The sequence below is a fragment of the Hyperolius riggenbachi genome, chromosome 3 (genome assembly GCF_040937935.1).
Source record: "Hyperolius riggenbachi isolate aHypRig1 chromosome 3, aHypRig1.pri, whole genome shotgun sequence".
NCBI classification, from domain to species: Eukaryota; Metazoa; Chordata; class Amphibia; order Anura; family Hyperoliidae; genus Hyperolius; species Hyperolius riggenbachi.
Genome location: NC_090648.1, coordinates 45,836,925 through 45,854,574, shown reverse-complemented (window position 1 = coordinate 45,854,574; position 17,650 = coordinate 45,836,925). Strand labels below are relative to the sequence as shown.

Below are 17,650 nucleotides of genomic sequence, written 5' to 3'. Positions count from 1 at the left end.
AAAGGAAATAAGTATGGCAGCCTCCATATCCCTCTCGTTACAGTTGTCCTTCAAGCAATCATTATACATTTATAATGCTGATGATTTCAAGGTACCCAACCCAAGGGCTCACCCTTTATCAGGGAACAGACAACATCATTATGGGCAATATGACAAATCTATTTGTACACCGTACAACTGATCTGCTCCCCAAATACTACACAAAACACGCTATAATCTGCCTGCATGTGAGTGATGCTCGTTCTAACACTGGTACCGGCAATTAATGCAAAGCACGGCCGTAATGACGCAACACAGGAGATCATTTTCATCATCTTCCGTTAAAAATAATTTTTCAGCATTTTACAATTGAAGTATTAAAAAGTCGGTGAAAGATTACTATCAAATTTATTTTGAGTATTTTCTTGCTTGATGGTAGTTTAAAGGTCATTTTATGGCAAGGTGTGAAAATGTCACCGAGGAGGAAACTCAGTAGAAAAGGTTTTTCTCCTAAGTTTTCTCCCAGGAGATAATTTTTCATATGCGGTTTAAAATCACTTTTTATTGCTCTGCAATTGAAAATAGTGCCAAAAAGTCACAGGAAAATACTTTCAATAGTATTCGGAGTATTTTCTTTTTTGCTGGTGGCTTAAAGAGCATTTTATTGATGAGGTTTGAAACTATCACCTAGGAGAAAACTTAGAAGAAAAAGTGAATTGCATATGGCCCTCGAAGTGAGAAGTATATGGAGGCTGCCATATTTATCTCCTTGTACCAGTTGCCTGGCAGTCCTGCTGATCTATTTGGCCGCAGTAGTATCTGAATCACACCAGAAACCAGCATGCAGCTAATCTTGTCAGGTCTGACAATAATGTCAGAAACACCTGATCTGCTGCATGCTTGTTCAGGGTGTTCAGGGTCTGTGAATGACATCGGGACAGGTAAGTATTTAACCCTAACCGCACCTCCCCAAGATTTTGTGCCAGTCCATACGCGGGGTTTTCTTTGATTTCAACAGCATTTCCTGAACAGCAGTTTAACTGCCAAAATAGTCAGATACCAGCCGGCCTCCCTAATCACTTGCACACTATTATGTCAGTTAGACTTTGCAACTGCTGTTCAGAAAATGCCGTTGAAAACAGAGAAAACTCTGAGAATCCGCCATGAGGAGATGGACTGGCCCAAAACCTGTCAGTTTTGTCAGATTTCAACTGCCTACTTTTTTTTTTTTTTTGCGATAGTGGTCCTTTAACCACTTCGCCATATCTGGACGAATATATCCGTCCAGATAGGCACTGGTGCTGCAGCCGTGTGGTGCGCGCGATTGGGCGCGTGATCGGGCCCGTGCGCGCTCCCGCTGCCCTCCGATCAGTGAATGGGAATATAATTCCCATTCACCGATCTAAGTCCCCGGCAGAAATACCGACGCTTTCTCATCAGAGAGCGTGGTATTTCTGCCCCCAGGAAACTTCTTCTCTTCATTTTAGTTCCTAGATGCGACATCGTTCGCATCCAGGAATTTTTTTAATGTGGCCATCTTGTGGCCAAATAGTAAACTGCACCCACATACTTTTATTAAATAAAAAAATACATTATATTACATCTAAAATTAGCAGTTTCCCTCACAAACTAAAATTAGCCAAATAAATTTTTGTATTAAAAAAAAATTACAATTAAAAAAAAAAAACTACATAAATAGTTACCTAAGGGTCTGAACTTTTTAAATATACATGTCAAGAGAGTATCTTATTAAATTTTTTAAAATTATAAGCTTGTAAATAGTGATGGACGCAAATTGAAAAAATGCACCTTTATTTCTAAATAAAATATCGGCGCCATAAATTGTGATAGGGACGTAATTTAAATGGTGTAATAAGCGGGACAAATGGGCACATAAAATGCATGGGTTTTAATCACTGTAGCATGTATTAATTTTAAACTATAATGGCCAAAAACTGAGAAATAATGATTTTTTTCCATTTCTATCTTAATCTTCCTGTTAAAATGCATTTACAGTAAAGTGGCTCTTAGCAAAATGTAGTACCCAAAGAAAGCCTAATTAGTGGCGGAAAAAACGAGATATAGATCAATTAATTTTGATAAGTAGCGATAAAGTTATTAGCGAATGAATGGGAGGTCATTGCTCAGATGCATAAGATTTTCGAAGCTGTAGGCTGAAGTGGTTAAAGAGGAACTCCAGTGAAAACAATGTAATTAAAAAAGTGCTTCATTTTTACCATAATTATGTATAAATGATTTAGTCAGTGTTTTCCCATTGTAAAATCTTTCTTCTCTCTGATTTACATTCTGACATTTATCACATGGTGACATTTTTACTGCTGGCAGGTGATGTAGTTGCTGCTTGCTTTTTTTGGCAGTTGGAAACAGCGGTTTCCCACAATGCAACAAGGTTCACAGACAGTAAACTGCCAGGACCATGGTCCTCAGAGTCTCTTGTGGGAGGGGTTTCACCACAATATCAGCCATACAGAACCCCCTGATGATCCGTTTGTGAAAAGGAATAGATTTCTCCTAGGAAAGGGGGTATCAGCTACTGATTGGGATTCTTGGTCACGGTTTCTCTTTAAGACAGTCAAATCATGACATTTTTAAAGCAAACGTGAAGCAACTTAAAGGGATACTGTAGGGGGGTCGGGGATAAATTAGTTGAACTTACCCGGGGCTTCTAATGGTCTCCCGCAGACATCCTGTACCTGCGCAGCCACTTATCGATGCTCCGGCCCCGCCTCCGGTTCACTTCTGGAATTTCAGACTTTAAAGTCGGAAAACCACTGCGCCTGTGTTGTCGTGTCCTCGCTCCCGCTGATGTCACCAGGAGCGCACGGCGCAGGCACAGACCATACTGGGCCTGCGCAGTACACTCCTGGTGACATCAGCGGGAGCGAGGATACGGCAATGCAGGTGCAGTGGTTTTCCGACTTTAAAGTCTGAAATTCCAGAAGTGAACCGGAGGCGGGGCCGGAGCATTGGGGAGTGGCTGCGCGGGCACAGGACGTCTGCAGGGGACCATTAGAAGCCCCGGGTAAGTTCAACTAATTTTCCCCCGACCCCCTTACAGTATCCATTTAAAGGACACATCTGAGCACTATAAAAATAAAAAAAAACACTTTCCTGGGGCTTCCTCCAGCCCCTGCCAGCCATCCTGCGCAACAGCATAATAACATAATAACCAGTAGAACATTTCCTTGTTACAGCTTATAGAACTCCTCAGAGAGGCTGTAGTGTAGTTTACTTCCTGGTTTGTAGGGAGCACAGAAAGGGTTAACCTCCTGTGTTTGCATATAGCCTGTCTGAATGGCACACCAACTCCTAGTTCAGATAGAGAAGACAGATCAAATTACAGTGGCTCATTACTAGCAGATAAGGGAGAATTATGCCTCATACACACGCCTGACTGATGTCAGCCAAGGTGGCCGATAGCAACCGCCTCAGCCGATAATCAGGCGTGTGTACAGAAGCCTGCGACCCCAACCCGTGAGCAATCCGCCGGGTGGATCTACCCAACCCCAGCGACACCGATCCCATTGTTTGTGCCGCTCCGCTGCCCGCCACGTAATGCACGTACCGCACATTGTCTTCCCACCGCTTCCCCCACATAGGTGCAGTGCGTCGTCAGCTACACAGCCAACAATTGTGTGTGCAGCTCGGCCCAGCGATGTCTCACAAGGGGATCAGGCCCAGATACCTGATGGGCAACATGTCACAGGTGTATACGCACCTTTAGCCTCTAGATAGTACAGAGGCTTCCCTGATCTCCTTATCGATCCTGCACTTGGACACCCTGAAAATATTGGACATGAATGTTGAATATTGCTTGCAGCGCCGCTTCCCTCCACATACGAGCATGGCTGCACTGCATAGGAGCCAGCAGAATACCCGTCTGTCCAAGTCAATCAAGGAAGAGAGAAGGGCACTGCTGCATAAAATTACCCTTTATTGTGACCGGGTCGACACACAGGTTACAGCAGTGGGGGGAGGAAAGTTGTCTGACAGCTGTTTCGCAAGGATTAACCTTGCTTCATCAGAGACCTGTGCAGTAGCACTGAGCAGCTCATGCATGACTCTTTCCTCTGTGCACAAGCAGTCCCGTGCTCCTGTGCCAATGCAAACCCTACTGGTGCCTGCGCAGTGCATCCGCAAAGAAGAGGGTCCAGGCAAGCAGCAGAGGGCTCGAGAGGTGAGTATCTCACTTTTTCCGTATTATTCAGTACTATTTTCAGTTAAAGGGGGCATAGAGAAATGCACCCTGTGTGTATTCAGAGAGTTTAGGCTGTCTAATTCCCCCTCATTTGTGTCTGATCACAAGTTGTAATTTGAGCTCTCCCCTGTGTCACATGACTGCCTATGGCAGATAAGCCCATTTGAAACACAGGCTGTAAACAATATGTCTGCTTCCATGAATCAGGAGGTAGAAACTGTGCAGATTTATTTTAGGATTTGTATGAGCTGTCACAAATAAATGTTTTTGTTTAAAGGTTATTATGCTGTTGCATATCTTTTAAAGCAGAGAGGAGGTCTGAGTTCAGGTCCACTTTAAAGTGTACCTGAGATAGGGCCACACAAAAAATGTATACATACCTGGGGCTTCCTCCAGCTCTCTCCGGCCTAATCGCTTCCTCATCATCCTCAGTCGCCTCCTCATTTCCCTGCAGATGACGGTATAGGAGCGATCAGGCAGGAGGAAACACCAGGTATGTATATTTTGTCATTTGATCACCATCTCAGGTTCCCTTTCAAATTTTCTTTACCGCTATCATAAATGGTTTGTGTTCTACTTATGTATTTTAAAGCATTTCTTAACTACCTAACGACCGTGTCATGCCGATGGGCGTGACCGCGGCGGCAGCCCCAGGAACACCTAATGCCGATCGGCATAAAGTCCAGGAGCTGCAGTGTAGCAGGGAACGCGTGCGTGCATGCGCGATCGTTCCCTGTCGGTTCATGGAGCTCCGCTCCGTGATCAGCTTGCTAGGCGCGATCGCGGCTAGCAGACTGTTCAGAGCCGAAAGGGGAAAGAAATCCCCTTCGTTTACATGCGTACATCGCTGCGATCTCCTGCAGTGCTGTACGAGGGACACTCGGCTCTCCCTCAGAGCGGCTCCTAATGTGTGTCCTCTCATAGGCTGATGCCTATGAGAGGCGGGGATGAGTGCCGATTGCTGTCCTATGGCAATTTAGGACGGCACAAGGGGGATGGAGGGAGAGGGAAACGCCTCCTTTTTTTATTAAATAAAAAAAAAAATATCGCTGCAGCAATCAGAGACCTCCTACAGAATGTCAATAAAAGGAGGCAAGATTCAGTTGTGTGCTAAGCTGTAAGGCTGTGCAGCAACCAGCCCTGTATTGTGAAAAATGGCCTGGTCACTAGTAGAGGGGGTGTAAGCCGGTGGTCCTGAAGTGAACCTTATTGCTGTATGTCACCCCTAAATATTGTCTGTAACCAAAACGAATGTCCAGCGCTGTGTAATATGTTGGTGCTTTATAAATACAATAAATAAATTAGTCTAAAATTAAAAAAGTTTCACTTACCTGGGGCCTCCACCAGCCCCCTGCAGACAATCCTGTGCCCATGCAGTTGCATCCCCTGCTGTGGCTCAGTTTCATTTTTGGCAGTGCGCCTGCGTACTACACTTGCGTAGGTAGTATGCGCAGTGCACAGCCCCAAGACGGCTACAGGGACAGGAAATCGAAGACGCGCGCATCCAGGCCCACTGCCCAAAACTAAACTGAGGCACGGCAGGGGACCAGATGATCGGTGAGTGACGGTGTGGGCACAAGTTTGCAGGGGGCTGGTGGAAGCTCAAGGTAAGTGAAACTTTTTTTTTTATCTCTGGTACCCTTTAATTACATTGGCACCTTATAAATAGGACTTGATTTAGTTTCTAAAACTCCTCCCACAAGCTATACATAAATCCCTCAATTACTTTTATTTACATTTTTTCCTCCCACCTAAAAAATGGCGACATCCATCTGTGGTCAATGCTTCAGGGGGCGCGTCCTAGAGTGGTGACGCATCCCTAGAACAGGTGAGAGGTGCCGGCCGTTGCCATAGAGACTAGATGAGTTCTAGCCCCTCCTTCGCCTGGGGAAGAACGCGTATGTTGACAACTTTGAACTTCGCGACCTTCCGTAAAGGAGTTTGCGCATGCTCAGAGCGAGCAACTGAAGCTGTGCACCCAGAGGTGGCGCAGGCGCAGAGCAGATAACAGGCTTCTGCGCAGGCGCTGTGTGCGGAGCGGGCAGACGGCGCATGCGCAGCGCTGTCTTCCTGCCCCCCCTTTCTACGGGGTGAGGCAGGGGGAGGAGGTGCCGGTTCTGGACACTAAGCCACGAGAGGCCGGGGACCGAGGCCTGAGAACGGGCCGTCAGACGGGGAGAGGCAGCAAGATGGTAAGAGAGGGGGTCAGTGCATGGGGGGATGGAGGGGGTGCAGGTGTGAAGGGGGATGGGCTGTACCTGCATGACATCATCTGTAGTCACATGTCACCAGCACACCTGACATTTCATATATATATTTCCTTGTATTCTTTAAACAGGAACTGAAGAAATAACAACTTTTAATATATTGCTCCCCAGCATTATAAATACAAAGTAGAACACACAGTACTAACTGGCTACTCCTCACTCAGTGGGTGACATTTCTGACAAGTGGGCTTCTGTAATAAATTCAGCCCGAGGGCCCTTATCCATAGCTCCCAACTGTCCCTCTTTTGAAGCCCTATCCCTTTTTCCTCCTCGTTTGTTCCTTCTTTCTGTGTATATATATATATATATATATATATATATATATATATATATATATATATATATATATATATATATATTTCTCTACTAAAACATGTGTTTGACTATAAACATTATTCCCATCATTTAAATTGATATATTACTAATTTTAAATGTTAATATGAAGGAAAATGAACCAGGATAGAAAGTACCAGTGTGGGTTGATTTATAAAACAACATTTTTCTTATGAAATCTTTATGGTATGCGTGACTAGGTGTGTGATCAGGGGTGTGGCTTAAGTGTCCCTCTTTCTCATCTCAAAAAGTTGGGAGGTATGCCTTATCCACTAGCTGCGGTCCGCTTAAAAAAGTGGATCGCAGACGATTTACGGATCACAAGAGCACAGAGAACTAGTGCTTTTCAGTGCTGCTAGCTTTGGGCGCAGCCAGCGCCGCCATAGACTGTAATGGGAATCAGTCTATAGCGGCGCTCAGTGAGGAAGGTCGGCTCCGTCACAAGACGGAGCCGAAGTTGCTTAAAAAACACAATAATTCGGCCTCCAGCAATCGCTGGAAGCCGAATTATTTCATTCCCCCACTATCCATGTCGGCCTGGAGGGGGAATAGTAATTAAAACGCCCTGGACTTGTGCAGAAGCAGGACCAGCCATTTAACAGCTGGATCCTGCGCCCAAGTCTACCAGCGCCGTATTCAAATGTACGCGAGCACAGTGATTTGCATGTAGATTGCTCATTTTACGTTAGCGTGTTTTGACTTTTTCCTGCATGCAATTGCTGGCTTTCCTGATTCTTGGTGGGATCGCGTTCTGTTCTGCAATTGCAGGTAGTGGAAAAGCAGCTTCCGCGATTGCTAGTGGAAAAGAGGCTTCTTCTACACTGCAAATAGCAATTCCAATTTGCAATTTTCACTGAATGCGAGCAACACAAGAAGAAAAACACAGAAAAATGCAGCATGCAAGACTTTTTTTTTTTTATTATTATTTATCGCATCAAAAGTAGGAATTGCATATAAAATCTCATAAAAATTAGAATCGGAATTGCGTGTAGTGTAAAAGAGCCTTGAATAACATTAAAAATCAAAATCACTCATAAAACTGTGATTGCAGCCGGTTTTTCGATTGCAAGAGCTCCTCGATTTACATGTAAATTGCGGGGCTTATTTTCTCCTAGCGCGCACTGTTTTTTTTCTTCGAATGCAATTTCTGGCTTGTGTGATTCTCAGCGCGATTGTTTGTCATTCCTTTCGCAAACTCTGCAACTGGAAACTGAGGCTTGCGTGATCGCAATGCAGAGCGTTTGGCTTTTGCAACACTAACTACTCTTGTACCTAGCAATAAGCACAAGCTTTAACAACTGTCAGTTCCAACCCACTTTATAGTCTCCTCTCCACCTTTAGGCTGCTTACACACTTAGACGTTACAGGTGCACGTTAGTGCGCCTGTAACGCTCCCCCAACGCACAGCAATGTAACTCAAGTGGGCTGTTCACACAGCCCACGTTGCGTTACATGTAACGCTGTACGTTGCCCGGAAAGTGCAGCATGCTACGGCGTTAGAGCGGCTATAGCCGCGTTAGACTGTTTGCACATGCGCAGTGGGGGGCGGAGAGGAGGCGGGGAGATGCAGCTACAGTAGCCGCGCACATGGCTACTTAATATTCACTGCACTGGCGGCCGCTGATTGGCCGGCGGGACCACGTGATGCGGAGTGTCTCGCTCCGCGTCACGTGGTCCCGCCGGCCAATCAGCGCCCCTCTGGGAGACTTTATCGGAATAGAGCCGCCTAACGCGGCTCACTCTACCGTCGGCTCTTGCAGCACCATACGTTGTGTTAGGTGCACGTTATGCGACCTTAACGTGGCACCTAACGCAACGTCTTGGTGTGCAAGTAGCCTTAATCTCCATTCTCCTCGTTAAACCTCCAATAGTGCTGTGAAATATGATGTTATGTATTTATATAGGGCTCTTTCACATTAGATAACGCATGCACGAACAACTTCATGCACGCGTTATGTCGGGAAGTTGCAGTGCGATGCTGATCAGCGGTGGTAGTTATAATTCACTTGACGGAAAAATGCAGGCGATGGACTTTACAAAGCACCAAGATCCGCTCTGAAAGGCAATGGCCTCAATTCACTAAGATCATGCTGGAGATAAGGCAAGAGAAAACTTACCTCCACTAGTAAGAGAGTTATCTTATCTCTTCATTCCTTACGTTACCTCCTCTGTAGTTATTTTACCTCCTCTGTAGTTAATTTACCTCCTCTGTAGTTAAGTTACCTCCTCTGTAGTTAAGTTACCTCCTCTGTAGTTAAGTTACCTCCTCTGTAGTTAAGTTACCTCCTCTGTAGTTAAGTTACCTCCTCTGTAGTTAAGTTACCTCCTCTGTAGTTAAGTTACCTCCTCTGTAGTTATTTTCACACGCAGTTAATGAACAGCCTGTCCTTAACTCTGGAGTTATTTTAAGGATTAAAGAGTTAACTTAAAGACAGAAGAGTTAACTTTAGGTTTGCCTGAGGTAAAATGTTTCCTGAATACTACATGCCTTATCACCATGGTAACAACTCTAGAAGAGTTATTAAAGACAGGAGATAAGCTTAGTGAATTGAGGCCAAATGTCTAATATGAAAGTTTGCATGAAACTCAAATAGACTGACTTTCATGTTACCTTTCTAAATGCATCCTAGGTGCATTGCATCAAAACACACGGATCAGCTACTAGTGTAGTGATCTCCCCAGGCTCTTTTAGCCGGGTGCTCCACCCGGCTAGTTTTGGTGAGCATCCGGCTGTCATCGGCTCACCTCCTCCTCTGTTGTAAGCAGAGTTGTACAGAAAAGTGCCGGCTTTCCATTCTCTCATCTCACCCCACCCGGCTATTTTTTTTATGCCACCCGGCTGAAAAAAAAATGTCCGAGGAAAACACTGTAGGGCTTGATTCACTGAACCGTGATAACTCAAATATCACACTTTATCAAATATATCACACCTTATCAGAGTAGCATAGCGAGCGCTACGAACCCGCAGGGGCTCAGGGCAGGATGAGTGTCATTGCCAATTAGCAGGCATAAGTTTGTAGTGCTCGCTATGCTACTCTGATAAGGCATGATAACTTTAATAAGATGTGATATCTTTGATAAGGTGTGATATTAGAGTTATCACGGTTTAGTGAATCAAGCCCTATAGTGTGAAAGAGCCCATCTTCTGCAGCACATTACAGAGTACATAGTTATGTTTCTGACTGTCCTCAGATGAGCTCACAATCAAATCCTGCCATAGTCATAGCGTAATCTCCTACCATATTATTATTATTATTATTATTAAGTATCTATAAAGAGCTGACATCTCGTGCAGCACTTTACAGAGCACATAGTCATGTCACTGACTGTCCTCAGAGGAGCTCACTATCTATTCCTACCATCGCCATAGTCTCTTACCATATTATTATTACAGTAGGGTCTGTTATTTGGGACTCTAGCAACTGGCAGTCTCAACTAACCATCAGCACCTAGCGGGATATGAAACAGCAAACGCGAATGATGCTAGAAGTTACACACAACGTCTCGGGAAAATTTGGTTGCAGTGCTTGTGCAGTAGACCAGTGTTTCTCAACATTTGATTGGTATGTACCCCTTTTCAAACCCTGTACTTGCAAAGTACCCCCTAGCCTAGTAAACATTATTCCAAGTACCCCTTGAGAAATATATATTTAATCATAGTACATGATAATTGGCTCTAAACAATTTCTAAACATTTACAATTGCTTTGAATTAGCTAAAACACTAATTTGGTGTTGTTTAAATAGTATTTATCCTTTTCAAAAACTCTAAATTTGTTATTCTTAGTTAAGTTTTTCAAGCTCGAGTACCCCCTGGAATCATCAGAAGTACCCCCTGGGGTACGCGTACCACACGTTTGAGATCCTAGGCAGTAGACGGTAAATGCATTGTGAAAGCTACCATTCCTCTTCATGCAGGCCATGGAGCATCGCGGTGCTTAATGACGTGGTCGAATATCTGACCTTTTTGTTTTTTTTTTACTCTGCAGCTAATGGAAAGCTCAGTGGGCTGAACCGGGTCTTTGCACATTGAATGTTTAGTAATTGCAGGTAATTAATCATTAGTTTTGAAATCCGATCAGCACTGTGCAAAGTTCCCGTTCAGCCCAGGTGAACTCTACTTCCTGTTAACTCAAAAAATGCTGTAACGTCAGAATTTACACTCACTTCTGTATATGTTATTTATGTAAAGGAGACTTGTCAATGTTGTGGCTGATTGCTGGCTCTGCTCACTAGACTTATTGATAGGTGGATGGGCGGGCATCAGTCAAAACTGTTGCAATCGTAACACACACACCTACCGTCTATCATCCATACAGGTCAGTGGTTCAGAAATCGACAGAGGTAGAGATAGCCAGGCAACTACCATCTTCTCAAGATTGTCAGCATTGACACCTCTGTTCCTCCCATGCCCTCTGTATTGTAAAGTGAACCAGAGATCAAAAGTAATAAAGATTTGATACTTACCCAGGGCTTCCTCCAGCCTCCCGCGCATGCTCAGAAGACTCACACTGGACGCGACTGAGCTGCTACCAGGGCTGATTGAGGCTGAATGTCAGAACGCGGGAGGACAGCATTGGACTCTTATGGGGTAGGAGGAAGCCCCAGGTAAGTACAAAATCTTTAAGACTTTTTTTCTCTGGTACACTTTAAATCATGACTGTACTTGCACACGCAGGTAGTTATCCTTGTGCCACCAAGAGTTCATCTTATTAAAGGGACCCTGAGGGGGGGCAAAAAAAAACTGGGGTTTTCTCCAGCCCACCATAGCCTGTGAGGTCCCACGGCATCCTCTTAGCTCCTTCGGCGGTCCTGCTGGTGGCTCTGGCAATGCGACGACTTCCAGTGGATTCTGCTTGTGGTCGAGCACATCCAGATTGGGCATGCATGGAGAAGGTCTGCACATGGGCAGCCGCAGTAGAAAGAAGCTGCACAGTCGTGGTTTTCTCCTCTATGTGAGCGCGTTTCATTAAGTTGGACGTGAGCAGACCTTACTCGTGCATCCCCAGTCTGGATGTAGTTGTCCACAGCCATGCTTCTGGACATAAAAAACCTGTTCAACTTGCTTGAGGGCAAAGCACGTAAAAAGGCCACCAGAGGTTTTGCGGCTTATACTTATAGCTGCAATTTTCATAGTGGATGGCCCTGACACCTGGGCCCATATGCAATTCTCTTTTTCACTTGAGTTTTCTCTTACTTGAAATTTTCAAACTTGTCAATAAAATGCATTTTAAACCACCAACAAGCAAACAAATACTCCAAATATTTTTTATAGTACTTTTTCAACTACTTTTTGGTACTTTTTCCATTGCAAAGTGCTAAAAAGTTGTTATAAATCGAAGATGAAAAATTATCGCCTAGGAGAAAACTCATGTGAAAAAGTTAATTGCGTATGGGCCCTGGTATTTTATCAGGCACCTGAGGCTCCCGAAAGACTGGGGGGACCTTAAGGTTAGGCAGAGCCAGGAAGGTGGTGTTTAGGGCTAGGCAGAGCCAAGAGGGGTCCTAAAAGTGAACCTGAGGGGGTTCTTGGTGGTGGCAGATGGAACACAGAGGCATGTTCTCTGCCTCATAACATGTCTCTGTGTCCCCCACCGCCACTCTCTGCCCCTCCACTGCCACACTATAGCCCGTCCCCGCCCCCCCCCCCCCCCCCCGAGATTTTCAACATTATTTGTTGCCATCTCGGAGGTTAACACCGGGGAGAGCGATTCCCTGTTCAAAGCATCCGCCAGGGGCATTCCTACAGGCTCTCCATAGCGCCCATCTGCGCGCTGGTGAGAGAATGAATCTCTCTCTCTCTCTCTCTCTCTCTCTCCAGTGTTGTGACCCAGAGGTCATGAAAAGTGAGCCATTGCTGCCCAAAGGAGCGGTGGTATTTGAGGCTACCTGATCCGCTCAGCCCCCGGGATCAAGTAGCCTACTTTTTTTTTTTTTTATGAGCCCACCTCGGGCTCTCTTTGAGGTTAGGCAGAGCCAGGAGGGGGGTCTTTAGGGTTAGGCAGAGCTGGAGACATGTTTGGCCAGTGCAGAACCTTTACCCTCAGTTTCTTTAGCAAGGCAGTGGTCATCTTGGAGGAGTGTTTGGGGTTGTTAATTATATATAAGGAATTGTAGCTCCCCAATGCCGGCAGCTACTCAGCTGGTCGCTCTTTAAATTGGGGAGATATTTATTTAGGGTTGGACATATTTCAGGTACCCAGTAGGACACACCATAAATATTACACCTGGTGCCTAACTTTAGAGTTTTTCTTTGGTTTAGTGAGTGAGTGGAACCGATTCCTAGAAAAGTATGACTACCTCTGGGATCACACAGACTGGTACCTGGACTTAACAGCTTGTCCTCACTTGTGTTTATATAATTGGGATGCCATCCGGTCCTTTGCACAAGCTTATCCTCTTTTATGATGAATCACTGGTAAAATATTGGTTATATTCCCACATTCTTCGATTAATCTCGGTAGGAAGAAAAATGGTGATCACAACAGGAGGATTGTCCAAGGTCAGCAGCCAGTGTCCGCCTCTGTCATGAAGTTGTGTGTAGGATAGGCCTCTGTTTCTAAAGTGCAGATTGAACGGAATGGTGGCAATGCCAGCTGAGATCCTGAGAGAGAATGAGGCTTCTGCAATGTTTTTTTAAACTATAATACTATCGCAGGAAAAAACAACACAATTAAGTAGCTAACTACCGGTACTTGTTCTTTTTTCATATGTGTTGTGTTGTTCACATTTTGATTTCAGTGAATTTTACATAGCAAATAAAGAGAATTCAGTTTCAGGCATTTGCCATCTTAATTCCCTCTGACTGGAGCCAATCCTGTTGTCCTTTCCTCCCTTTGGGCTCGTTCACTACAATAGCTTTTTTAAGCTCTTTGTGATTTTAAAAGTTCTTGCTAATGTTATCCTATGTTTGTGTTCACACTGGAGCGATGTGATTTTGTAAAAATCCCCCATAACATTGCATTAGCAAGAGCTTTTAAAATCTCTAACGTTTAAAAAGCTCTTGTTGTGTGAATCAGCCCTGTTTTCTTTTTTTTTTTATCCTAGAAACTGCTCAGTCATCACTAGCTTGCTTTGTAAACACATGTGAGCACAGCATAGATCAGACTTCAGCAGCTCACCGAACTGCCCTCAGCCAATCAGTGAGGAGCAGGAATGTGGGAGGTGAGATAACAAGAATCCTTCTCGTCGGCATTGTACCAAATAGTGCCAGGCTGACTGAGATAAGATTATTACAGCAGAAACTTTTCTGATTAGATTAAGATGCTTACAGCAGAAACATTTCTGATTAGTTTCAGATACTTGCAGTGCAGGGTCAGGTTGTAGACCCCTATAACAGACACAGAGCAGTGGGTAAATTCAATTTGATTTTTTTTTTGTCTGCCAATGCCAGTACAGGGTACATGTATAAGCAAGAATTATGATTTTGCTCAATCTGCAACTTAGTTCAGACAGTTATTGGTGTACATGAACATATATATCTATATCTTTGTGTATTTGCCATTTTATACACATGTTCTCTAAGTAGATTCTATAATGTTCACTGTAACGAGTTGTACATATCTACGGTTAGGTCCATAAAGAGGAGCTGTCAGCCATACTATCTCAGAAAAAAAAACCCACATATATATAAGTAGATAAATACTTGCTCTACATACATAACATATGTATTGCACTGTCCACACTTTGATTTTAGTGATTTTTCTACAGTAAAAAAGAGAAAATCCTTCTTGGCATTTCCCATTTTACTGTGGCTATTTTGAAGCCAATCCTGATGTCATTTCCTCCATTGCTCTCCTCTGCCTGACTTGCCCGCCCTTCACTATAAAAAGTGCATTGTTTCAGCATGAGAAATATTGGCCAGTCAGAGAGGAACAGAGGTGTGGGAGGGGAAAAATGAGAGAAAGAGGCTTCAGCCAATTAGGCTGCATTAGTTAAGTCTGAGGGGAAGTAGAGAAGCAAAAAGGGACAACCCAGCATGCCCTGCAACTTCCTTTGTTTTTACCAAATAAATCCAGGTAAACTGAGGAATGATCATTTATCAACAAGAAAAGTAGGAGATTTTAACTTTTGGATTGCCTGATTAGCATCCTTATTACTTGTTTACCAGATAAAAATAAATAATTGATTTTATGCCTGACAGTTACAGTTAAAGAAAACCTGTAACGAAGAAAACCTCACATAGAGGGTACTCACCTCGGGTGGGGGAAGCCTCCGGATCCTATTGAGGCTTCCCCCGTCCTCCTGTGTCCCACAGCGGCGGCGAAAATCTTCTCGGAACGGCGGTGATGTAAATATTTACCTTCCAGCGCAGGCGCAGTATCGGCTCTCCGCCCGGAGATAGGCGGAAATAGCCGATCTCCATCGGGCTACTCTACTGCGCAGGCGCAAGTCTGGAAATATGTTTATATTTGTAATATTTGGTTAAAAAAAAACCTTTGCTGGCAACAGAGACGAGAAGATGGAACAATTTTTGGGCATGTGGGGGGGGGGGGGGGGGGGAGTAAATGCATTGACTCGTACATCTAGAGAAAATATGATTAGATGCTCTATTTCTTACATCATAGTTTGGTTGATAACAGGCATCCGTCCATGAAGTTCAACCAGAACTAGTCATCATAAATAACTAAAAAATTAAATAATAAACCATTCAAAAAGTTACAAAAAGTTATCATATTTTTCGGAATATGACACACCTAGGTTTGTAAGGCAAAAATAAGGAAAAATAAACGAAACCTAGGTGGGTCTATAGTGCAGGGGCGTCTTATGAACCTTTTACCCCCAAAAAACTATCCCTAAGCTACTCTATCTACACTTCACTGCCCAGCTACACTACACTAATACCTGCTGCCCCTACCAGTTACACTACTAACTACACTAAACAACAATACACTTATCCCTGTGCCCTACCAAGTTTCCCAGCAACACACTATACTACACTTAAACTACACTAACACCACACTGCACTAAAGTACACTAAAATTAACAAAACTACTTTTCACTGCACTTAACTACACTACACTGCAGTACACTTCCATACTTCACCTGCTCCTGCCGCCATAATCCTCTCCCCTGGCTCCGGATTCTGCATCCTCTGCTATCCTCTCCCCTGGCTCCGGATCCTGCATTCTCTGCGATCCTCTCCCCCTGGCTCCGGATCCTGCATCCTCTGCGATCCTCTCCCCCGGCTCCGGATCCTGCATTCTCTGCGATCCTCTCCCCTGGCTCCGGATCCTACATTCTCTGCGATCCTCTCCCCCCGGCTCCGGATTCTGCATTCTCTGCGATCCTCTCCTCCTGGCTCCGGACTCTGCATCCTCTGCGATCCTCTCCCCCTGGCTCCGGACTCTGCATCCTCTGCGATCCTCTCCTCCTGGCTCCGGACTCTGCATCCTCTGCGATCCTCTCCCCCTGGCTCCGGACTCTGCATCCTCTGCGATCCTCTCCCTCTGGCTCCGGATCCTGCATCCTCTGCGATCCTCTCCCCCTGGCTCCGGATCGCAGAGGATGCAGAATCCGGAGCCGGGGGAGAGGATCGCAGAGGATGCAGAATCCGGAGCCGGGGGAGAGGATGCAGAATCCGGAGCCGGGGGAGAGGATGCAGAATCCGGAGCCGGGGGAGAGGATGCAGAATCCGGAGCCGGGGGAGAGGATGCAGAATCCGGAGCCGGGGGAGAGGATCGCAGAGGATGCAGGATCCGGAGCCAGAGGGAGAGGATCGCAGAGGATGCAGAATCCGTAGCCGGGGGAGAGGATAGCAGAGGATGCAGAATCCGGAGCCGGGGGAGAGGATCGCAGAGGATGCAGAATCCGTAGCCGGGGGAGAGGATAGCAGAGGATGCAGAATCCGGAGCCGGGGGAGAGGATCGCAGAGGATGCAGAATCCGGAGCCGGGGGAGAGGATGCAGAATCCGGAGCCGGGGGAGAGGATCGCAGAGGATGCAGGATCCGGAGCCAGAGGGCATCCTCTGCGATCCTCTCCCCCGGCTCCGGACTCTGCATCCTCTGCGATCCTCTCCCCCTGGCTCCGGACTCTGCATCCTCTGCGATCCTCTCCCCCTGGCTCCGGACTCTGCATCCTCTGCGATCCTCTCCCCCTGGCTCCGGACTCTGCATCCTCTGCGATCCTCTCCCCCTGGCTCCGGACTCTGCATCCTCTGCGATCCTCTCCCCCTGGCTCCGGACTCTGCATCCTCTGCGATCCTCTCCCCCTGGCTCCGGACTCTGCATCCTCTGCGATCCTCTCCCCCTGGCTCCGGACTCTGCATCCTCTGCGATCCTCTCCCCCTGGCTCCGGACTCTGCATCCTCTTCGATCCTCTCCCCCTGGCTCCGGACTCTGCATCCTCTGCGATCCTCTCCCCCGGCTCCGGACTCTGCATCCTCTGCGATCCTCTCCCCCTGGCTCCGGACTCTGCATCCTCTGCGATCCTCTCCCCCGGCTCCGGACTCTGCATCCTCTGCGATCCTCTCCCCCGGCTCCGGACTCTGCATCCTCTGCGATCCTCTCCCCCTGGCTCCGGACTCTGCATCCTCTGCGATCCTCTCCCCCGGCTCCGGACTCTGCATCCTCTGCGATCCTCTCCCCCTGGCTCCGGACTCTGCATCCTCTGCGATCCTCTCCCCCGGCTCCGGACTCTGCATCCTCTGCGATCCTCTCCCCCGGCTCCGGACTCTGCATCCTCTGCGATCCTCTCCCCCTGGCTCCGGACTCTGCATCCTCTGCGATCCTCTCCCCCTGGCTCCGGACTCTGCATCCTCTGCGATCCTCTCCCCCTGGCTCCGGACTCTGCATCCTCTGCGATCCTCTCCGCCTGGCTCCGGACTCTGCACCCTCTGCGATCCTCTCCCCCT

At 46.3% G+C, this 17,650-nt stretch overlaps 1 protein-coding gene and 1 long non-coding RNA gene across 9 annotated transcripts in view; one reads left to right on the top strand and one right to left on the bottom strand.

Annotated features, from left to right (window-relative positions):
* LOC137562593 (uncharacterized) overlaps window positions 1–6,081 on the bottom strand; it is a 98,238-nt gene extending 92,157 nt beyond the window's left edge. For all 8 annotated transcript variants that reach the window (XR_011030151.1, XR_011030152.1, XR_011030149.1 and 5 more), the window contains exon 1: window positions 5,950–6,081. This is a non-coding gene — a long non-coding RNA (uncharacterized lncRNA). The remainder of the gene's footprint in view (window positions 1–5,949) is intronic.
* Window positions 6,082–6,254: 173 nt separating this feature from the next.
* Window positions 6,255–17,650, top strand: part of AP1S1 (adaptor related protein complex 1 subunit sigma 1) — a 69,219-nt gene continuing 57,823 nt past the window's right edge. The window contains exon 1 of the mRNA XM_068274080.1: window positions 6,255–6,390. Coding sequence (XP_068130181.1) covers window positions 6,388–6,390 — 3 coding nt within the window. The 5' untranslated portion in view covers window positions 6,255–6,387. The remainder of the gene's footprint in view (window positions 6,391–17,650) is intronic.